A 24,296-nucleotide genomic window follows, 5' to 3' on the forward strand; every position below is an offset into this window, starting at 1 on the left:
TGGGAACATGACAGAATTTTTTTCTTATGCATACATGCAACATAAACAGGTAATTCTAGGAAGACTGTGATTAAGTCACTTGCATTCTGACCTGTTTTCATCTCACTCCCTGACTGGATGAGCCAAAGGCCTCATTAAGATGATGTTCTGCTCACTCACTAGGCAGACCTCTACTTGAGATGTGATCTGACACTGCAGCAGCTGATGCTGGTCCAGTGACTAAAGCAGTCAGGATGAAAACAGATTTGCCTTTTATCTCAACAGTCCTATTTTCTTCCATCCTTAAACACTGTATGTTATTTTCAAGATAAAATTTAGTAACATTACGAAGTAGCTTTATTCCTTGGGTCAATGAGACGTGCACATTTAATCATCAGTTTGCTTACTAAAGGTCCTTTTAGGGGAAAACAACCTTAAAAATATAGTTCTAGTCCTTGGGCAGTGAACAAAGAAAAAATATGCTTGAGAAACAGTCCAGGTTAAAGGAAAACTCTCAGATCGGTTAATGTAGTCAAATTTTTGCTTGAGAATGTGAGCAACATATCAGCAAATATATTCATTCTTGTGCTACTCTTCATTATTTAGCATAGAGCTACCTTAGGTGTTTCTACACGTGCTCTAAACCAAGAGTGAGTTTAACATGTCAGCAGTGAGGAGTAGACGTTTTCTTTTTTTTTTTTTTTTTTTTGAGACGGAGTCTTGCTCAGTCGCCCAGGCTGGAGTGCGGTGGCCCGATCTCGGCTCACTGCAAGCTCCGCCTCCTGGGTTCTCGCCATTCTCCTGCCTCAGCCTCCCAAGTAGCTGGGACTACAGGCGCCCACCACCTCGCCCGGCTAGTTTTTTGTATTTTTAGTAGAGACGGGGTTTCACCATGTTAGCCAGGATGGTCTCGATCTCCTGACCTCGAGATCCGCCCGTCTCGGCCTCCCAAAGTGCTGGGATTACAGGCGTGAGCCACCGCGCCCGGCCGACATTTTCTACTATAGCACACTGGGAGATGTTTACTGGTACTCTAGGTAGAAATTACTCCATTGTCCACTAAGTTTGGGAAATAATATAGCAACATTGCTACCGGAGATACATAATGTACAGAAGCCTAACTGTAAAGAGATTTGATTAGCGAGACGTAAGTCTTAGTCCAGATTTTCCCAAATTTGTGTGAACATGGGACATCATTTTTCATAGCACACATGTAAACAAGCCATTATTCTTTAAACAAGCTATTACAAACTCACTCTGGAGAACTGATGAGTGCCTAACTGAAATTAGACTAAATTCCTCTTGGTAAACAATGTTTTCTGAACCTTGTTCAGAAATAGAATCACTACAAATTTTTTTCCAAATAATGTTCTAAAAAGCACTTAATGTAACTGGCCACTAGTAATAAGGTAAGGTAAATTAATCCACTCACATTTAATTCTACAAGGAATGAAACTATTTTTAAAAGTGGCTTAGAACAAACACTTTACTGAGCACTTACTATGCACCCACCAGGTATATTCCTTTTATAATGTAATCTTCAAAATGAGTTGTCAAAGTATTGGCCCATTTTGTGAATGAGGAAAATGAAAATTAAGTTATATAATCACGAGTGGCAGAGCTGGGAAATGAACTCAAGTCTGTGACTCTGAAGACATGAAAAAGTTACACATTTCAGATGAATGCATAAACTATCTTTATGGTTATGACATGAAAAGTTACTGTAGAATATTACCTTAATTACATTTTCTAATGCATGATGTGGACAGACGCTAGAAAAGTTTGGACTCAGTTGGAAAAAGAAATCCAGCAGTTAAAAAAGTCCTTTACTTGCAATCCCCACCCCTAGCTAACCCAAGAGCATTTAAAAAATAACTTAAAAAGTAGCTATCAAAGATACCAATCAGTTTCTTACTGGTGAAATATGTAAGAACTTCCAGGAGTCACAAGAGTTCCAAACAATTAATTTATAAAAATAACAAAACATTTGTCAATATGAAAAAAAGATCAGGATTCACTCTCATCGACGTCCTCATCTGGATGGTGCTCAGCATCCTCCTTTTCCTGCTGCTGTTTCTTCCACAGTTTGGCCATGGCCAGGAGTTTGAGGTTAGGCTGGTTGGCAGCATCTTCTGGAAAGATGTAATCAAAGTATTCTTCCCAGCCTGCATCAGACTACAGAAATAAAACAATGAAAAGATAAGCAAACGTGGGTGATACACTCACATATCAGAATGAAGGTTTTTTACTGGAAATCCGAAGGATTACCTCCATTTTACAAAACAACATCAAAGTCTACTACAGAAAGAACAAGGGCTGGGTCTGAAAGACTGGGAGTGAGTAAGCAGCAACTGTAGCTCAGTGAGAACTAAAATGGTAGAAAAAAATTCTAAAAATCTAAGCATAGCTCTTCTGCAGCCAACCAAGATGTTCAGTGTCTCCGACTACATTGTGCAGTCTTAGGTTTAAGAAAATGTTTAACGATTTTTACATAATATTCATCCAGTAGCAAAAGTCATACATCTGTGCATTATTATTCCAACTCCCTACCCTCCCATCCTCACCTCTTATCAGTCACTGATTTCACCTTCCAAATACTGTTCTAACAGGCCCTGTGGCCCTGTTCTAGTTCCAGCTTCCATGTCTTGCTCAGCTTATAAAAACTGCTTCCTGATGGGTCTTCTTTCTCCAGTCTAAGCCCCTTGAGTCTACCAGTTTGAGATGCCAGCAATCTGGTCACGTCATTTTATGCAAAACAGCCTTCACGGACTCCCACCAAACTCCTTATCGCCTACAAGCCTTCTCTGGATAGGCTGCTATCTGAAAGTTCGCTTCAGTCTTCCTCCACGCTGACTTCCTATTTAATGCTCTAAAAATATCACACTTCATGAAGTTTCCAGACTCAACCGTCACCAAAACACCTTTGCCAACCCCTTCTCATTCTCCACCTCTGACTGGACCATATGCTCTACCCCGTGTTTCCATAACAGCCAGACTGCAACCATCTCCTACTCCAGGTGGTCTGCTTCCATTCTAAGATTGTACATATGCCACTTAAAAGTCTACATTTCAAATTCAGATGTGTTTCTACTCATGTGACGTGAGATGAACAGTCCCAGGGCAGAGATCTTACCCCATCGTCCGTCTGGACCTTTCTTCTCTTCTTGACTTTCTCTGGCATGAGTTTGTCTACTCTCTCCTTATCTGAAGCTGTTCCAAATTCCTCTTCAAAACTTCGCCAAGATTCCAGCAGCATAAGTCTCTCTTCCTTTTCTTCACAGTTTCGCATGGTTTTGTTAGCTTCTTCATAAATTTGTCTGCATTTAGCCAAACTTCCTTCTTTTCCTGAAGACAACTCAAACTGAGCAAAGCTGATCCATACCTTTAAAAAAAGTTATTATTGAACCAAATTAACCATGTCACTCAGAAGACACTAATGTAGTGATAATAAAGCGAATTCCCAGTTAATGACATCAGAAAGATGTGTTCATTACTAGTGTTTCACAGATTAAAACAATGAATATATGCTTCAATACAAACACTGAAAATATGTCATTCTACATTCTACAGTTAAATGTCTGACATAGTTTTAAACTCTTGAAAAGAGTTTAACTTGGCTGGGCGCAGTGGCTCACGCCTGTAATTCCAGCACTTTGGGAGGCTGAGGCGGGCAGATCACAAGGTCAAGAGATTGAGACCATCCTGGCCAACAGGTGACCCCATCTCTACTAAAAATAGAAAAATTAGCTTGGGCGTGATGGCGCACACCTCTACTCCCAGCTACTCAGGAGGCTGAGGCAGGAGAATTGCTTGAACCCGGGAGGAGGAGGTTGCAGTAAGCCAAGATTGCGCCACTGCCTTCCAGCCTAGCGACAGAGTGAGACTGTCTAAAAAAAAAAAAAAAAAAAAAAAAAAGTTTAACTTTTTTTCAATCTTGTGATACCCAAGCTATTCACATGCAACATAAACAATGACCTGGTATAAACTTAACATTCGAAAGTCCTCTGAGACTCATGTTTCTCTTAAGAAGCAAGGAAGTCATTTAAAACAAAACAAAACAAAAAACAAAAAAACCCCACACACTTAAAATACAGAAATAGAGTATTTTCTTCAGGACTGCCGATTCAAGCAAAATGAAAGATCATCTACAAAGCAAAAGGATACCTTGACATGCTGCGTCCTTTGAAGCAACCGTCGGTAAAGGTTTCGTGTTCTTTCTGTTTCTTCCTGCTCAATTTCAAAATCAATATATGATTTCCAAAGCACCTAAGAAAGACAAGTAAATTGGTCAGTCCTGACATTTGCAAAGCAGCATGCCCCCAGCCAAAGCACAGCTTAAGTATCACTCTAACCTACATCTAGGAACATAGGAGTTTTACAGAACAACTAAAGAACACATGTGGATAAGACAAGTAACATTGGTATCTATAAGCTGGCCAAAACTTGGCTAGAATTTCAGATTACAGAAAAAGGGCCTTGGATTCAGTCTTAGAGATTCTCTTTGGAAGTTTTTCAAATGGTTGACTTATCAAGAGCTGAGAAACTTGCCAAGCATCTCCCAGGTACTCTTTCATATTCCAGCCACATGCAGTTGAGCTTCCGGAGAGAAAATAGGCCCAGGTTAGCCAGTATGTATGTTCTTACCTCTACTGTACACTCTTTGTTATTATGAGAGTTCAATGCAACAAGCATTCACTGAACAGGTGAGCACTGGCTCGGTGCAGCCTGGCAGGGCATAAGGATGAATAAACCGTGGCCTGGACACCTGAGACCTGGCAGTCTGGTGGAGGAGCTGAGGACAACTGACAAACTCAGTGATACCCAAAGCTCCGCCTTAACGCAGTCAGGGGACCAAACCATTAAATGCGGGGTCATGTCAGTGCATGAGATTAACAAAACAACTGGGTGAGTTCTACGGCTCCTGTGAGATTCAAATCGGTCCTAGCTGTGGTTTGGTGCTACCTTGTGGGTCAAGCTTAACTACTGAAGGCAGGCGACGACTTTCAGGACAGTGACAACAGTAGTTGCAAGGACATCCTGGTTTAGAGAATACAGGGATATGTGTTCCCACCTCCATCCCCCTTGTTCTCCAGGTGGGCCAGCCTGCTGGCTGCTGCTTTGCCTGGCGTCTTCCCCAGCCCCTTTAGGTTTCCCTGTTGGAGAGGGGCATCACCCACCCACCCCCACGATATCCCAATTCATCCTGGGCATCATCCTGGATGTCTACTGTGTTCTGGTATCTAACAGGAGGGGTACTTCCCCTGTCCCCGACAGTCACCTTTCCACATACAAGCCTAATCTGAGCAGAAGAGACTAAGTTAGCTAGATCATCTTTATACTCTAAAATACACCCACATTTAGATGGTCATCTAAAGTAAGACTAAACAAGTATCTTAAAATGGTATTTGACTTGAGATGCTCACCTCTGGCATGTCTAAACGTGGCTGACTGATGGCTAATTCATAGATTGCCCGTGCTCTGTCAATATCACCAAGGATTGTCTCTAATTCAGCAAATTTAATCCACGAGGTACAATTTTCAGGTCCGAATTCCAGGAACTTTTCATAAAGCTTCCGGCATCTGTCAAATTCTCGAAGCTGTAGCTCCAACTCTATGTAAACTTTAAATAATTTGTTTTTTGGACATTTGCCTATGGAAGTTCCCTGGAAAATAAAATAACCAGACCACTGTGATACTGTAGTGGATTCAATTTGTGCAGTTATTGCACTGCCCTAGAGGCTGTCCTCTGCTGAGGAAGAATCTTGCAAAGTCAACGTGGCCTACCGTTCTTTCCCTCTGTGGTATCACAATGTTTACTGGTTCTTGACAAAAGGCTGAAGGAAACTCCTCTAATTCATTCAGCAAGAGGCAGTGTTCCAGAATTGTTTGGGCAACTAAATAAAATAAGATTTGAAAGTTTCTCAGGATCTCCTAGGGAATATGGATGTCAGATGCATAACACCTCCTATAAATAAAAAGGACAAGGCATGGTGGCTCATGCCTGTAATTGCAGTATTCTGAGAGGCCAACGTGGGAGGATTATTTTAGCCCAGGAGGCAGAGTTTGCAGTGAGCCAAGATTGTGCCACTGCATTCCAGCTTGCGGAACAGAGCGAGACCCTGTCTCAAAAACAAAAAACAAAAAACAAAAAAACCAACAAACAGGAAAAGAAAAAAAAAAAAAGGAAAAAAAAAAGTAGAACAATTAAAAGTGCATTTAATACACCAAAAAGCTTGCACAGGATCAGATTACCAATTCTAGTCTGTGGAAAGATCTAGTAACTGGTAGCTAGAGAAGTTTCCAATATTGAAACAAAATGTAATTTGCCCCAGGTGATAAGAATAATTTACGCATTATTAGTCAGTGTTTTTACAGAGGATGCATGTTTTCTAACATGTCCCAGGCTATAAGGGTATAATACTTCTGTCACTTTTTAAAGTAGGAATTGTATAACTTCCAAGCACCAAGACTTTAATTTCTTTCTCATAGAACTTAATCAGACATCTTGATCCTTTCTTTACTTACCAATGCTCTTCTGGCTAATGACAGATTCTTCTGTCGTATTTCAAACTGTGCATACAGTATCCACATTTTGGCAAATGTGAACTAGAAAACAAAAGCACAAAAATATCTAGCTTAAAAGCCTCATCCAAATTAAATTGAATTAAAGTAAATTTAAATTAACCAAGGCCATTGGTAATTCTATTTCTCTAAAACTTCAGAGTAAGAGGAATGTACTCTGCTTATTTACAAGCAAAAAAGACCACATTCATTTCACAACAGCTAGAAACCCACATCCCATGATCCAGATACTGTACTGTACTGCCTGGCATGGTAGCCTCTCCTCAGAATCATGATCCAAATACCGTACTGTACTGCACGGCACGGTAGCCCCTACTCAGAACAGACTTTGTTTTGTAGGCATGCTTGTATGTGGGCAGAATGTCCTACCTCTATTCTGAAAAGTAACTCTGTCAGCACTTCTACAGAAGGAAACACGTTTTGTTTCTCGTGCTGGGAAACAAGGCAGAGGTAACATCTCAACCATCTACACAAGGGGCACACTGATCTGGGCATGCACACACTCACTGTTACCTACAAATCTGCCTCTGTGTCCCCGACACATGTTGTGTGCTCTCTGCATGGAAATCTTTCTCCCTCCACTCAGACTATTCAAATTACCGAGCCTTCTCTGAATTTCTTTTGTTTGTCAATGCAGGCAGTCCTCCGACCTAGACTGTGAGCTGTTTTCAGAGGCAAGGCGCGTATCTCAGTTTTATTTATGTTGTCCACGGTGGGTCAGGGAAGTATTTTATCAATCAATATTATTTCACTGAATTACTTCACAAGTAACAGAAGAGGATTCTGACCTGTTGGAAATGGAACACTTTAGAGCAAACATACCTTTTTGTGAGGAATTAGTTCCAAAGAGGCTTGATACACCTGTCTTGTCCTCTCAGGATCCTGTATTAGGATAAGAAATTTTCACAAAATACTGAAGTCTGCTGCTAACACTCCTTTTACTAGTTACTAATTTTACTGATACTAGTAAAAATGTACATGCCCAAAACTGAGTATGTTTCACAAGTTGTTACTTGCAAACCCTGATTTATGATCTAAAGTATGAACGGCCATGAAACTTCAGTTTAAGAATCACCAACAAGACACGAAACTCTAAGCCCTTCTTTGTAGAAAGCCTTTTTGCCTGATGGCAGAAAGAAACAAAGACATTTCGTAGTCTCAGATCAAACCCAGAAGGTTAATACAAATGATTTCTGAAAATGCCACTTGATTTTTCCTAAAAGCAAAAATGCATAATCTAGCCATAATTACCCCTATTAATGAGCAAATCCAGGAAACTATATTTAATTAAACTAAGGGCTGGTTCACCGTTCTCTTTCAAGTTCCAAGTGATATCTTGTTGTGCCTCAAGTAAAAATCAAACCAAAATAAGAAAAGCCCCTCACCTGTGGCCATAACAAGCACAGAGAGTTTAAAATGTTGCAGAGTGAACATATAACTGTATGGCTTGAACAGAAGCCCATAAAAATTTAAAACTAAATTTCCTTGTTTCAAGAATTATAAATATCCACAATAGGTGAGCTGTGAATACAGAGGAGAGGAAACCATTAACAGCTGACACATAATTCTGTTTTTTCACCTTTGCCTCCAATTCTTCATAGAGTGCATAGTTGATCCAAAGATAAATGTAGCGCTTCCAGTGCCTCTTCTCCTGAATGGGTGGGACATTGGCAATGGCCCTTTCATAGACTTCTCTCACGGCTTCAGCTTCTGCATCACTTTCTACCAAGCGCAAGTAATCAAACCATGCATCGTAATTGTGTGGATTCGCCTAGAAAGACAACCAGTTTAATAAATAAAAAACAAAACCAAGAGCTGCACTTGCCAGGTTAAGCAAGCTGAAAAAAGGCATCAGGCCGACTCTCTATATTTTAGCACCTTTTCTTCTAAATTTTACATGTTCTCTCATTTTAAAAACACCATCCCTGAGACTGCATAAATAGAAAAGACACAGGAATACAGAGGTTAGATTACTGGCCAGGTGTCCCACAGCAAGGACCCCTTCATCTATAGTCATCACTCTCATGATAGTCAATAATTAGATGCCTATTCTTACCAATGCATTTGCTTAAATATGTGACTATGTATCATTATGTCTGTAACAACAATAGAATTATATCATGCTCACAATTGTTAAACTTGCCTTTCCAATTAACAGTAATTCATCTTTCACATATCTTGCTAACCTACCACCACATTTAATAACAGATTTAGTCCTTTGCTTGGCGGTATTTTAATTAACTTGACTAAGTAAGAGTATTTTTTATTTATTTTTATTTTTATTTTTGAGATGGAGTCTGGCTCTGTCGCCCAGGCTGGAATGCAGTGGCGCAATCTTGGCTCACTGCAAGCTCCGCCTCCCGGGTTCATGCCGTTCTCCTGCCTCAGCCGCCCATGTAGCTGGGACTACAGGCACCCACCACCACGCCCGGCTAATTTTTAAGCAAGAGTATTTTTAAATACATAGCAGAATACTGAAGGAAAATGCTATTCTCTTTGAATTGAAATCAAAATAGTACATTACAGAAAAAGAGATGCCAGTGGAACCCTGTCTAGCATACATCTTTTGTTCAGGCAGTTAAGCTCAAAGGTGATGTGCAAAACAGGTTTTTGGACCAATCTCTGACTCTTCCACCTTCTTCCAACAATGAGCTCGAATGGAGTCCACATTTCTTTTGCTCCAGTTCTACACACAGTCAGCAATCAACAAAATAACTTACAACATGTAAGCGGCAGACCAAATCCAAGTGTTGTTTGCTTGCCTTTTCTATCAGCCTTGTTTATTCCTACTTGTCTGAAACAGCTGCCAGTTGATCACAGGCACATCATCAAGAGATTAATCACTGGTAGTGCTAACTTGCTATGATTCATCTTAGTGTTGCTAGTATTGATGAGCACATCTTGGGTTATCTGCAGAGTTGACCATCCACACCAGCGCTCACCTTTACTTCTTCTTCGTACTGGAATCTCCGTTTGCTCACGATGATATCTTCAATACCCCGCCTATCACCAAACTTCTTCTCAAAGATGGTATAATTTTTAAAGAGTTCTTGGGCATCTTGTTTTGAAATTCTGTCCAGGGCATACTTGTAAATCACTCGTACCCTTTCAAACTAAATGCAGACAGGATGATTACCTTCTATAACACAATATTCTCATGACAGTCACAAGTAGGAGAGTAAATGTACCAAAATATTACTTATAAGTTAGAATTTGAGGCCTCATAATGTCCTGAGTAAGATGCTTTTCTCCATTTTGTTGAAGGTATCTCTGTCAGGATAGACCAGTACCCTGCTTTGAGCTCCACATTTAATACTGTCTACCTAACTAACACTGCCAATTGGATGTCTACTGCACATCTCAAACAGGTCCAAAACTGAGCTTGTTTCTTCCCCACTCAACCTGGGACTCTCCCCATCTTCCCAATCTTAGTAGGCAAGGCCTAACCTACAGTCACATACTTGCTCACGCCAAAGCCTTCAGGTGATCCTCAATTCCTCTTTTTCCCTCATTCTCCATATTCACTCTTGCAACATGCCCTGCCATTTCAATCTCTTCCACACAGCCCTTCGCTCGTCCCCAGCCCCCAGCCATCAAGCTCCACTGTTTACCTGGACCACTTCAAAAGTCTCCTCACTAGTCTCCCCTGGTTCCACTTTTGCCATCCACCCCCATATATTCTCCATGAATTAGCCAGAGGTTCTCTTTAAAATATAAATCATATCCAATCACTGTCCGCTTAAAACCTTTTAATGCTTCCTGCTGGCCCGAACAGAATGTGAACTCCCTAGCATGGTCTGTGCAAGACCTTGTATAGACTGAGTATCTCTTGTCTGAAATATTTGGTACTGGACATGTTTTGGATTTGGGATGTTTTCCCAGTTTTGGAATATTTGCATTATACTTACTGGTTCAGCATCCCTAATCCAAAAACCCAAAGTCTGAAACGTTCCAATGAACATTTCCTTTGAGTGTCATGTCAGCACTCAACAAGTTTCACATTTTGAGTTTCAGATTTTCAGACTGGGAATGCTCAAACCTGTATTTGGATGGATCTCAATTCTGTATTATTTGAACCGCCTTTTTTTTTTTTTTTTTTTTTTTAAAGAAATGGGGTCTTGCTCTGTCACCCAGGCTAGAGTGCAATGGCACGACCATAGCTCACTGTAGTCTCAAACCCCTAGGCTCAGGTGACACTCCTGCCTCAGTTTCCCAAGTAGCTGGGACTGTAGGCGTGCGCCACTATGCCCACTCAATTTTTTTTTTTTTTAGAGACAGGGTCTCACTATGTTGCCCAGGCTGGTCTCAAACTCCTGGCCTCCAGTGATCCTCCTGCCTCAGCCTCTCAATATTTGAGCTATTTTCATAGGAACAAGGGAAAAAAAGAAATATCTTATTTGTAGGGCAATGTCTATTTCCATTCTAAATTTTGTTTTCTGTTCTGGGGCTTTATGCTTTTTGTTTCCCACATTTATTGTCTGTTAAGTCCTTTACTTAGGATGCTAAAAGACTAGCTCTCAGTTTACGGGCATTCAGACTAAAAGACTTAATTTTCAAACAAAGCACAATAAAATTAAGACAGGTATAATACAATCTATAATCAGCTCCCATCTGTAGCTTAGTCACATATATACGCTGTTCTCTGTGAGAAGTTGTGTTTTTTGCATTTTGAAAACATCTCCAGGGATATGTCAGTAAGAAAAAATGGAAATGAACTCACCATGCACAAAATGTAATCTTTGCTAAGCTGTTTCACAGTACAATGAAGTTAAGTATACTTACCTCTTTCTGATTTTCTTCAAACTTGGCAAAGGCGACATACAGGTGCTCATCCATATGTTCATCTCCAAAGAATTCCACAGCTCTCTCATACACCTTCCGTGCGTGGGCAAAATAAGCATGTTTTTCTTCAAAGCGGGCATACTTGATCCAGTTCTTAACATCAGGGTGCACAAGGACAAGTGCAAGGGGATTAAGGAAATACCAGGCAAAACAGCATGGCTTAAAAAAATGGTAAGTAAACACCAAAACCATACCAAAGCCTGAAACCCCACCAATTCAAACTACAATTTTAGGGGAATAAAACACACAAAAGTGTAGAACTAAACAGTGGCTTCCGTGAGAGCAGGGCCATGCTTATTCATCTCTATTTTCCTCCAGTGCTTAGTTAAGATTTTAGTGGTGGGTACAAACTTGAGTTTGGAAGCAAAGAAAAATCTCAACCCAGGTTACCAACCATGTGATCTCGAATAAGTCACCAAACTTGTCAAAGTCTCAGCTATTTCATTTGTAAACAGGGAAATATAATGCCAGCCTCACTGGATTACTGCCAGCTTTAAATGAGAAAATGTATGTAAAGCCCTTAGCACTGTTTCTGGCCAAAAGAACATAGCACTGTAAGTAGTCAATAATGGTCTGTTCAATAAATGGCACCAATTATATTAAAATATTAATACTTGAACTAATAATTAAGAAAAAATGTTATAAAAAGCAAACTGTTAACTAGAGTCAAAGCAGAAAGTTTTGAATTGCCATTTCAATCTATCTTCCTTGAATAAATCATTAATTTCCAAAGTAATAATACATTCAAATATGGCAAAGAAGTTAAGAGCATCAGTTCTGAAGCTGCTCTACTAGGTTCACATTCTATTCCCATCAGCACCTGTGAGAACCTAGTCAAGCTACTTAATCTCTCATGCCTCAGCTCCCTCATCTGAAGGATGGAGAAGTTCCTACACTGCAAGGTTGTTATGAGGATTACACCACAATATTTGTAAAGTACTTAGAATAATGCCTGGCACATAGCAAGTACTATAAAAGCTTTTGTCAAACTAATAATATTAAAATTACTAGACATAATTAAGATCTTAACACTGTCACCTAAAGAGAGAAGAGTAAAAAAATAAAAAGATCTTAATACTGCATTGTAAAGTTGATTCTCATTATTTGTGGTAGTTATGTTCTATGTAGTCACTGCAAACACTTAATTATTGAGTATTGAACCACTGTGCCTAGGGGAAACATGTATATATACAATCTCACATTCATGATCATCTTAAATCCTAAAAAGAACTCATCCTAGCAGATTCTATCTTCATTATTTTGTAAGAAAAGTGATTCAGAAATGTTAAGCGATTGGACTGAGGCTGCCCCACTGACAGATTCAAACTCCCCAACTGGCCCCAGGGCCAGAGCTCCTTGCACTACATGGCACTGGCCCTTCCTGTCTCCAAGCTCTGGGCATGGTTATACGAGGTTAAGACCAGAAGGCAGAGCCTCGCCTTGCTGGACTTCATGCTGTGTGCATGTCCACAAATGACTGTGAAAGTGCCACAATTACTGATTTTTGGGGTTACAAATAAATTTTAGCAAATATGTGATTTTGCAAATATGGAATCTGTGAATAATGAGGAATGACTGTACTTCAGTTTCTAAAAGTGCTTTCATGTGTATCATTTAATCTTCACAACAGCCCAACAAAGGTGTTTTTATTCTTGTTTTTAAGAAGAGGACACAAAGACTCAAAGGAGTTAAATGACTCACTGGAGCCACACAGCCAATAAACAGTAAACCTTTGATGAACTCCAGTAAAGGTAGTAATGACCAACACAAACCTTAGAAAAACAGGACTGGCAAGGGCAGCCAGAACCTTAGTACAGTTAGTCCTCCAGCCATGGGTTCCATATCTGTAGATTCAACCAACCCGAGATAAAGTATTCATGAGAAAAAAGTGCTTCTATACTGAACATGTAGTTTTTTTGGTTATTATACCTTAAAATACACAGAATAACAATTATTTACATAACATTCACATTACATTAGGTATAAGTAATCTAGAGATTATTTTAATTATATGGGGGGCTATGCATACGTTACATGCAAATACTACATCATTTTATATCAGGGACTTAAGCATCACCGATTTTGGCATCTCCTTGATGTCCTGGAAACAATCCCCCAGGAATATCATTTTCCACGAGGAAACATTAGTTTTCAGCACTACAATAAAATAAACCCAAACTCTCACTAGAAAAGACTAATTACCCAGATCACAAATTTTCATTCTGACCAATCTCTTTCCCTACAAAACATAGGGAAGCTGATAAACTGGCATTCTTGACTTCTAGTCTGATGTCAATGACTGTGTGTCCTGACCATGAGACACCTCTACAGGAGCAGCAGCACCCAGGACAATCATGGCACCACACAGTTCTCGTCCAAAGGATATATCGCTCATAAATGGTGCGGGCCCGATCCACCTCTTTGTATCTCAGTTCAAAGTTGATGTAGGAGTGCCAGGCTTGCTCCTCAGGCTGCCACTCCATCCAGCGCTCAAACACCTGCCGGGCACCAGCAATGTTTCCCAACATTTCCTCCATGTATGTGTACTTGTACCTTTAACAAAATCACCCGAAAATATCTGCTGTGGTTTAGTTCTCCCATTGTTGAATGGGAGGAAGATTTAAGATTTTATCTTTCTTAAAGGTTAAATCGAACATGTTTTGTTATTGAAATATAAATCTGAAAAAGGGTGAACCATTGGAAAAAAAGATTTTTTATTAAAAGTTGCCTAGTTCAACAAGAAGCTTATGAACAAAGATTGCAACCAAAATTTTAGTTTTGATTACATAGCTGTAGAACATCACAATTATGACTTAACAGACTATGGGACATTAAAAAGCATTTATGTTTAAAGAAAAAGTAGGATGTAAAATTAAACTATCATCATGTAAATAAAATAAATACAGAAAATGTGGAACTCTTCTAGTCTACAAAAGGCTGTTTTATCAGAAACTTACCAGAACTGATTGACTCGAGGCAGCGTTGTTATGGCCCGGTCCCAGATATTTCGAGCATGGTTGACTTGGCGATTCTTCATCTCCATTTCTGCATATTTCAGCCAGAGTGTAATATTTCGATAGTCTACATCTAAAGCACGCTCGTATATGGATCGAGCCCTTAAGAAGCAAGATTTGCAGGGCATCAAAAGTAGTGTAGACAACACATGCAGCGGTTATTTTACACTATCTGTAATGCCCTGATGTTTTATTAGGTGTCTACCATGAGCCAGGTTCTGGGCATAAGATGATGAAAAGATATAATGCTCTCAAGTACCTTACAAAGTCTTATAGAAAGACATGCATGCAATTATAATGCAATGTGATTTATGTTATAGTCAAGATCTGCACAGGAAGCAGAGAGGAAGAAATGAAAATGTCTGGTGGAAAAGGCTAAGTAGTAGGTAACTCTAGAAACAAGAACTTGAGGAAAGTTCCAATTTACCAGGAAACTAAGGTTGGTGTGGAGGGGGTGCTCATTCCAGGCAAGGAGAACAGCCAAGCCTCACAATAAGGAGACATGATATATTCAGGGAGTGGCACGTACACAGGCGCAGCGGGGGAAGGAGGTATGAGGGGAGAATGCAGAAAGCGAGACAACAGGAAGGGCCAGATTGCAATTTTTATTTTTTTGGCCATTGGTTTTCAGCTAAACATTAAAAAAAAAAAATCTCAATATATAGAAAGCAGATGAAATTGTGCTACTTTAGCTACAGCTGACAAGATCAATCTGTAAAGTCTCTCCCGCCCCTCCCTCCGGGACTATTCTACCCCAGTGCTCCTGAGGCCCTCAAGGGAACCCTAGGGTTTCATGGAACCATAGTTGACAATTTCTACCCGAGGCACAATCTTTTATCTGTGCTTTAACTTTTTCTTCTTTTCTTTTTGGTATCTGTTAACCTATGAATCATTATACACAAAACTACACTTTCAGCAATTTTACCTCTGAATCTCCTTTAGGCTTTCTTCCCATTGTGCGTATTTTATCCAGTTACTAATTACAGTCCTGTTTTTTCTTATGTTATCTTCAAAAGTCTGGAAGAAGGCAAAAAGGGTCAAGTCAAAGGGCAAATGACTAAAAATGACAGCACCCTTGGTCTATTTTAAGTCTTGTACTAAACTGGTTATTCATTTTGTTCATATTTAAGAGAAATTACATCCTGGAATCCTTGAGGAATAAGAAATCCACTACAGAAGGTTACAATCAACTAACTGATACTTTAAAAGAGTCTATGCTTGTCCCTAATAAAAAATATTTTGACTATTACCCGTAAGTCCTCTGGTAATGTTCAGAATTTCATATATAACAGAATTCATGCTTTAAAACAGTCCCACATTCTAGAGTGAAGAGGTCAAATCAGATCCCAAAGTCTTCTCATAGTCCTTTTGCAGATCTCAATTCCTTTTCCTTTCTTTTCTTTTTTTTTGAGACAAAATCTCGCTCTGTCGCCCAGGTCGGAGTGCAGTGGCATGATCTCGGCTCACTGCAGACTCTGCGTCCTGAGTTCCTACGATTCTCATGTCAGCCTCCTGAATAGCTAGGATTACAGGCACTTGCCACCACGCCCGGCTAATTTTTGTATTTTTAGTAAAGATGAGGTTTCACCATTTTGGTCAGGCTGGTCTCAAACTCCTGACCTCAGGTGATCAGCCCACCTTGGCCTCCCAAAGTGCTGGGATTACAGGCATGAGCCACAGTGCCCGGCCAGATCTCATTTCTTAACACAGAAGGTGGTATAGACAGAAGTACACAGTCCAGCCTTACTAAGCATATCCTCTTCCAGTTGTCTGTTGTTTCACCTGCTAAACTTCCACCCATTTTTGATTCAGTACCAAAAATTATGCAGATTCAGTTGTTTTATACTTTAACCAGACAACTCAAGGCATATTTTATATAGTTCAGAAAAATGCTGTTATCTGGTAACCAGAAGGACATTATTCACGTGTCTAGGAACACTAACCTCATCTTGCCCTACAGAATCCAACCAGCTTTTCAAACTCTGACTGATACACTCTTAACAATTAGTGGACTGAAAGATACCACACTGACTGACCTTCCTTTTCCTTAGTTTATAATCATTTAATTCTTCTTCATCTGTGATCTTCTGTTGAGGTGGAGGTGGAAGAAGCTCAAGTTCTCTTTCTTTAGCCTCTCTTAAGAGTTGTTCAGCAGTTATCTGTACCTCGGCCGGGGCTTTGTTTTTCACCTTTTAAGAACAAGACATTTCTATTTTTAGTAGATGCTCTTCACACGAGGTTTAAGAAACAAACATACATTTTTTAGGATATGAACTTCATTAGTATTATCACAAGATGCTCTCTTTGTATGACATGTTCCCATTCCTCCATGAGACTAAAAAGAAAAAAAAATACTATGCTTTCTCTCTTATTCATGGTATCTACTACAAAGCCACAGGTAAAAGTCTCAAGAGAAAAAGGTGGCAAAAATAATACCAAGTTTTCCCTTTTAGAGGAGTATAATAATAAACTTTGAGGCCGTGTAGGTAAAATTCTGACCAGAGGGTTTATCAAGATGTGTAGCACATCTTATTAATAGCATTACCACCTGCATTTGCAGAATTCTTCAACTTATTTAATGCCCCTGGTGGAAAAGTGGGTATGGTTTTTCACGGAACCTCAAGTCAAAGGCACTATTCAATAAGTTCCCATCATTAGACTGTAAGTTTCTTGAGGTCTTAGAAGTTTACAGTCTAACGTAGCTTAGAGCTGTGCTGTCCAACACAGTAGCTATGAGTCACATGTGGTGAGCACAAATTGAGGTGGACTGTAAATGTAAAATACACACTAGTTTTGAAGATGAAGTATGAAAAAAAGAACAAACTATCTCACAGTTTTTATACCGATTACATGTTGAAATTATAATATTTTGGATACATTAGTTCAAATAAAATATATATTATCAAAATTAATGTCACTTTTTTTGCTTTGCTTTTACTTTTTAACGTACATAGGAGAAAATTTAAAATTTCATATGTGCCGTGCACTGTATTTCCATTGGACCGGTGATGCCCAATAAAAGTGTACGTAGCTGAATTATAAAAATTGTTATTTAATGCCACGTGTGGAGTAATGATAATGGTGATAGCTCATATTTAATAAGCACTAAGTGCCAGACACAGTGTTACTTGCTCTACATGCATTACTTTTGCGAGTCAGACAAATAGTTATGTAAAGGTCCAGTTCAAGAGAGTCATCTGAGCTCAAGAAAGACTGGAGGGAGGATATCTGTAAAGGCTTCAGACAAATTCTGACACATATTAAGCACTTCGTAAGTATCAGCTATCGAGGGAAATACCAGATAGTAAATCTACTGTTTAATTAACTTATGATACTATACTACTCCTGCCGTCTACTCTCACCCTCCGCTGTCAGCTGGGCTAACTCCTATTCAGTCTTCAAGTCTCAGCTTAAAGGTCATTTCCTCAGCAAAATTTACTTTCAGGAACCCTTCATACGACCCCCTTATTCACGCCCATGGCATATTCTACTTTGCCTCTCAGTAACATCTGGCAAGATCGTCTTCATACACACACTCGTGTTTTGAGTACTGCTTCTGGCCAGCGTCCGAGCGTAGCTTCCCAGCGCCCAGTGCAGTGCCTGGGTCAGTAAATCTTCACTGAACCACTCCACTCCTCCTCCCAGCAAAACCACCCCATCGTGCTCCGCGATGACAAGAGCCCGCGCCCCACCACCAGCTGACCCTTCCTCTCCATCTCTCAGGGTGAGCCTTCTCCCCGGCGGGAACACTGTCTCCCGCCCGGGGCACCCCCAGGGCTGAGGGATGCCCCTCTCCTGGGCCACCTCCCACAAGGCCCCTCGCGATCGCCTACCTTGGCCACTTTGGGAATCCGCTGCTTCCCGGCCGCGGTGGAGGCCGCCATGTCTGCAGCAGCGGACCTCGGGGCACCTGTCCCCCGCACGAAAGCTAGAAATCCGCGGTCTGAGAGCTCACCGAAACCACAAAGCTTTCCGACAACAAACAGGATCCCGGAATCGGAAGCGGAACTCGCCAGGCTGACCTTTGACCTCTCGCATGCGCCGTGACGGACGTGGCACCGTTTCCATGGGGACCAGGCTGCGCGTCCTCCTTACAGCAGCGCGCGGAGTGCGGCGTCCTGGAGCTGCGCGTGAGGTGGGTAGCGCCGGCCTGACTAGCAGCGACGCGAGGACTGCGGTTCAGGGCGTCAAGGGCGTATCCCCAGGTCAGCCTCCAGAACTGGGATGACCAGGCAAGGAAGAGAGGCTCTGTCTAGCCGTGGCGCCCTGCAAGGGAGTAGGGTCGAAGCTCCAATCTGGATGCTCGAGGGGCGGGGGACGAAGGGAGAGCGAGGAAACTACCATTCCCAGTATGCGAAGGGGCGAGCTGCCGCCCTTTTAGGCTGTCTGGCTCTGCATTGCATTCTAGGTCTTGTAGTCTCTGGGTCCACGCCCCCTCGTTTCTGGTATCTGGACAGTTGTGCCCAAATAATTAACTCTAAGGCTTGGAATTAAAAATAACAGAAGGTACTTAGAAGCCAGATATTAGGACAAAATGAAAGTAAAAAATAGAGTAACTAGAAAACAACTCAGTCTTGTGATAAGAAATATGTTTAAATTCTGTGTGTGCCTTAATTACTCAAATTTTCTTAGCCTCAGTGTCCTCAACTATAAAACAAGGGTAATAACATCTGTTTCACTAGGATTAAAGACAAATGCTCAGTAAATGTAGCTGTTATAATACTTAACCTGCCCTCAAAAACGGAAAAATTAAGCAAAAGTTAAAAGAATTTTTTTAATAGACAAATTTTTAGAGAAGTTTTAAGTTCACAACAAAATTAAGTGGAAGGCACAGAGATTTCCCCCCTCAACAGCTTCCTGCTATCAATTATTATACCTCTTCCCCACTTTAACAGCCTCCAACTCTCAAAAATATCCTCCACCAGAGCGGTACATTTGTTACGATCATGAACCTACATTGACACATCATTATCACTCAAAGTTCGTAGTTCATGTTGGGGTTCACTCCTGGTGCTGTACATTCTATGAGTTTGGACAAATGTACAATGACACGACTTGGCAGCACATTTGTTAGAATAATTTTCATAGTTGCAAGGCTCTTTTGGTTTTTGGGGAAAATATATATTGTGTATGTAGTAATATCACATCTACCAATGCAGCTATTGCTTTCAAAAAAAGATTTATGCAGATTTCTAGAACTGCAGTTATAACCAACATCAGTATTTTTGCCATAACTCTTTATTAACCATATTATTTAGATATTTGATCTCACTTTTCAAAATTTAAATAGAGAAGATTTTATATCACTTTCATAAAGCCACCTAACAAAATAAAATATATTAAAAAGATGTTTCTTTGAAGTGATTTTCCTTACATGTGTAACTGTAAACAATTGATTTGCCAAATGAATCATTGATTTAATCATCTGTTGCCTTTGCTCAAACGTACAAACATGTTAGAATACTTTGCTTCTGATCACCATCCTTTTATCTCTCATTTTTGTTGTCTGGCAATTCAGTTCATCTCTCTTTTTTTTTTTTAAGGAAAAATGTATTATCCTTCTTACTTTTTGCCATCAATGCTTTTGTAGATACACATTCGTGTTTACTTTATTTCCCAGCATTTAGTCTTTCATCCCACTTCTTTCTGATTTTAACTTTATTCTTCTCAGAATATACCATCTCCTAGTTCTTTCTACAAGATTCTTTGAATTTCTTTCAGTCTTTGCATGAAATTGTCTTTATTTTATCTTCATTTTCAAGGGATTGTTTAGCTCGGTTTATCAGTCTAGGTTAATGGTTATTTTTTGCTTTATATTTTTAAAACACTATTCTAGCAGTTAGAAAATTATGGCCCATAGACTAAATTCAGCCCATTGACTATTTTGTATGGACTGTGAGTGAGCTAGGGATACACACACACACACACACACACACACACATTTTACATTAAACTTTATATGTAGTTTACATTTTAAACATTTGAAAAAAATTACGGGAATACATTCATGCTCATTTGTGCTGATGTTGTCTCTGGTTGTTACTGTGCTACAATGGCAGAGTTGAATAGTTGTGTAGACAACATGTGGCTCATAAAGCTTAATGTATTTATTCTCTGGCCTTTTACAGAAGTTTGCTAACCCCTGTGCTACTGGCGTCTAATGTTGCTGATGAGAAATATTCTGTCAGTCTAATTATTTTTTCGTAGACAGTCTGTCTTTTGTCAGTTTCCTTTAAAGTTTTCTGTTTTTTGGGTTTTGTAGTTTTACTACTATATATTTGGAGTTTCTTTGTATTTTCTTCTCTGAACTGAAGGTTCATGCCTTTCATCAATACTAAAAATAATTAGCAATTATTTTCAAATGTTTCATTTATTCTTTTTGGAATTCCCATGAGACAGATGTTTTTCATTCTGTCTTACGTGTATCTTGACTGAATTCTGTATTTTCTATTTCTGTGTGCTTCTTTCTAGATAATTTATTCATAAGTATCTTCCAGTTTATTTTCTTTATTCTTCTCTGTTTTTAATCCATCCTCTTAGTTTAAATTTCAATAACCACATATTTCATTTTTTAAGGTTCTGTTCTTTTTAAAATAATGACCTGTTCTCTTTTCATGACTTTTCTCTTTCTATATTTCTTTATTATAAACATACTTAGTTTATAGTCTGTTTCAGAGTCTATCATCTAAAGTTCTTGGTGACTTCCACAATACACAGATTATGTGGACTAGAATGCCATACCCACTTTAGTCTAGAATTTGGACTTCTCAGCAGTATTTTTGTTTTGTTTTCTACGTAGAGCTTCGCGTAGAGAAAGCTTGTCACTTTCTTGGGCTGGTGAGTTTAATTTTTCTAGCCCCCTTGCTTACCGAGGGGCCCTTCCAAAGTTCCAGGTAGATGCATGGTTTAATTTTTTAATTCTCTGTTTGGAGTGAGGTCCATTCTACCCCCAAAACCTGTGTCAGATCTGATCACTTCCTGAGGTACTGCTCACATCATTGCCACCTGGTTGGAGAATTTCCCTTGCTCGCTTTCTTTCTTCTTTTCTTGTTACCAAATTCAGTTATGTAATTAATTATACTTTCTTATTTTGTTCAGAATTTTTATATACTTGTAGCATTAGTTTATATGTTTCACAAACAAGATGTCTCATTCCAATTTTGCTTTCAATTTGAAAACAAAACAAGGAATGACAATATTTATGGCTAGCTTTGATAGGAGTCTAGACATTATTAATTTCTCCTTCATTGTTTTCCGTGTTTTGAGCTCACTGGCTAGTATATAATAAAATGGTTTTCCCTCCGAAGGAAAGAAGGGAGGGAAAGAGAGAAGAAAGAGAGACTTACAGAAATTGAGACCATGAGAGAGAAATTGAAATCATTTCGTGACCTACTGTTTTTGTCAACAGCATTTCCCAAAGTGTCCGTCTGGAACAGTAGATTCTCCACTGTTGCTGTCATTAGAGATTCTGTTCCAAAAGAGTGTGGGAAAGGCTGGGTTATACAAAGAAAACAAGTTGCTTTATTATGGAACCTCTCAAAGATGTTAATGGGCCTGGTGGCCCTTCAGGAAGCCTATTGCGAGCATTTCCTACTCTTAACTACGGAATGTTTTTGGTCTCAAAATATCTCTCAAGACTGCTGACCTTCAGGGCTCCAGTTTGGAGAACTCTATTAAGAACATAGGCAGCAGCTGTCAGTATTTCCCCAGTAACTCTTGACCACATGCCATCGTGGCCGATTAAATATAAGCGGACCCTGAATCCGTAAATAATTCCTTTCAATGTTTTTCCAATTCTATTGTTAGAATTTTTTTAGCAGCTTTGTTGGAAACAAAGAATATAGTTGCAGAAACTTCTAAACGGGCCCGTTCTCAGAAACTTCATTCTCCTATGGAGGAACGTCAGCTGGTTTGCAGTGACAGCGTCACAGACTACACCCAGGGGAAAACGTGTCACACCAGCATTCTCACACCATGTTCATTCTGACCATATGGAAATTGAATTAATGTCCAATTTTGTGCATGTTATAACCAAACTGGCTTGTCATATCAGATTAATAGTGGACTTTTTTCTCTCTTTTGGGGACAGGATAAAAAATGTCAGTACTCACATCTCCAAGAGGAAAGGTAGAAGTCGTTCATTGCCGAAGAACAGAATCACAGGATATTTATTGTATCAAAAGCCTTATTAGAAAATTTACCTGCAAGCTGTTTGGGAAGCTAAATATCATCTATCTTCTGTAAGTACATAACTAAGTTCAAGAATGTTCACAATTTTGGTTGGGCGCAATGGCCCATACCTGTAATCCCAGCATTTTGAGAGGCCAAGGCAGGCGAATCACCTGAGGCCAGGAGTTCAAGACCAGCCTGGCCAACATGGCGAAACCTCTTCTTTATTAAAAATACAATAATTGGGTGTGGTGGCGCATGCCTGTAATCCCAGCTGCTCGGGAGGCTGAGGCATGAGAGTCACTTGAACACAGGAGGCAGAGGCTGCAGTGAGCCAAGACATGCCACTGCACTCCAGCCTGGATGACAGAGTGGGCCCCTGTCTCAATTAAAAAAAAAAAAAAAAAAAAGATGGTTCATCAATTTTATGACATGCCAGAAAAGGATCCTACCTTTTTGTCTTTATGGGGCTTATTGTGAGAAAATGGGTAGCTCACTGCACAGTGAAAAAACACGTAGCAAGAAATCTCTGGGAACAACAAATCCCCATTTCCTATAACAACATGCAAATCAAAAAGGTTTCTCATGGGCTTTGGATTCAAACAAATTTGGTTCAAATCTCAGCTGCCTCACTCACTAGTGGAGTCACTTAGAACAAGTTAATCATATTAACTGCCAGATTTTGAGAAATTAGTTTGTGTCAGGCTCTGTGCTTTGCCAACATTATGTTATTTAATTGTTCTGACACTTCTCTGAGGTGGCCAGTATCATGTCCATCTCACAGATGAGAATGGGAGGCTGGCCCAGGGTCAAGCAGTACATTGGAAACCTGGATTTGTTCTCAGCCACTGCTGTTAAAATGTTCTTCTGAACTTTAAAATATGTATAGATTTGTTCCTTCAAAGATCTTTTTTCTCTCTGTTTTGTTTGTTTATAGACCTTCTGTGGGTGCCAGAATATAAATATCCTTGAATCTGTTCCTCATTATTTAATTAATTAATTTATTTTTTGAGACAGAGTCTTGCTCTGTTGCCCAGATCTGGGGTGCAGTGGTGCAATCTTGCCTCACTGCAATCTCCGCCTCCTGGGTTCAAGAGATTCTCCTGCCTCAGCCTCCAGAGTAGCAGGGACTACAGGTGCATGCCACCATGCCAAGCTATTTTTTTTTTTTTTAAGTAGAGACTAGGTTTCATCATGTTGGCCAGGCTGGTTTTGAACTCCTGGCCTCAAGTGATCTGCCTGCCTTGGCCTCCCAAGGTCTTTGGATTACAGGCGTGAGCTACCGCGCCCAACCCTGTTCGTCATTATTTTTATTGAAAATATTAAATATCCTAATATTTTGGATTTCATAAAGCTTCATATCAAATACAGTTGAAATGTTTAAGCTAAGGCCAGCCTAAGACATTAAAGTTTGTAGTTTCTAATTACCCCCCTGATGAATGTAATTATAAATTGGCACAATTTTACTAAAGGGCAGTAGGACAGTAGTTATAAAATGCTTAAAAAATAGATATACCAATGAAATGATTTTATTTTTTGGCGTTATGGTGGACTAAGTACCTTAAAGATGTCCATTGGATGGAAACAACTAAAATGTTGTTACACACAAAAGCTAAGGACTGTGTAGGGAACATTATCAAATTGAAATCAGAAACTTCATTAGGTAAACAGGAACCAATGCTAGCTTTGTCTTTGAGGATTTTTGCCACA

General features: G+C 39.7%; 2 protein-coding genes across 3 annotated transcripts in view; one reads left to right on the forward strand and one right to left on the reverse strand.

Annotated features, from left to right (window-relative positions):
* Nucleotides 1-1,137: 1,137 nt before the first annotated feature.
* On the reverse strand, nt 1,138-18,449 carry CRNKL1 (crooked neck pre-mRNA splicing factor 1). The gene is made up of 14 exons (XM_025399397.1): nt 18,251-18,449; nt 16,454-16,606; nt 15,343-15,434; nt 14,361-14,519; nt 13,790-13,956; nt 11,344-11,522; nt 9,504-9,674; nt 8,141-8,332; nt 7,384-7,443; nt 6,505-6,585; nt 5,403-5,642; nt 4,144-4,245; nt 3,113-3,361; nt 1,138-2,154 (listed from the first exon to the last, which is right to left on the reverse strand). Exons 1-14 carry the CDS (start codon nt 18,299-18,301, stop codon nt 1,987-1,989), a joined length of 2,064 nt encoding a protein of 687 aa, XP_025255182.1. The 5' UTR covers nt 18,302-18,449; the 3' UTR covers nt 1,138-1,986.
* A 25-nt stretch (nt 18,450-18,474) lies between these two features.
* The window catches only part of CFAP61 (cilia and flagella associated protein 61), a 296,810-nt gene continuing 290,988 nt past the window's right edge, over nt 18,475-24,296 (forward strand). Inside the window, exons 1-2 of one of the 2 annotated variants that reach the window (XM_025399395.1) lie at nt 18,475-18,552; nt 22,479-22,657. In XM_025399395.1, the coding sequence (XP_025255180.1) occupies nt 22,515-22,657 (143 nt within the window). In that variant the 5' untranslated portion in view covers nt 18,475-18,552; nt 22,479-22,514. Of the gene's footprint in view, nt 18,694-22,478; nt 22,658-24,296 lie in introns of both variants that reach the window. The other variant, XM_025399396.1, reaches the window with a different exon arrangement.

This window comes from Theropithecus gelada, chromosome 10 (genome assembly GCF_003255815.1).
Source record: "Theropithecus gelada isolate Dixy chromosome 10, Tgel_1.0, whole genome shotgun sequence".
NCBI lineage: Eukaryota > Metazoa > Chordata > Mammalia > Primates > Cercopithecidae > Theropithecus > Theropithecus gelada.

Coding starts and splice junctions, on each gene's coding strand:
- CRNKL1 (XM_025399397.1), bottom strand. CDS start 18,301: ATGGCGGCCTCCACCGCGGCCGGGAAGCAGCGGATTCCCAAAGTGGCC. Junction 14,520..15,342: donor AGCCTAAAGGAGATTCAGAG/GTAAAATTGCTG, acceptor TTGCTTCTTAAG/GGCTCGATCCATATACGAGC. Junction 2,155..3,112: donor AGGTCCAGACGGACGATGGG/GTAAGATCTCTG, acceptor TTATTTCTGTAG/TCTGATGCAGGCTGGGAAGA.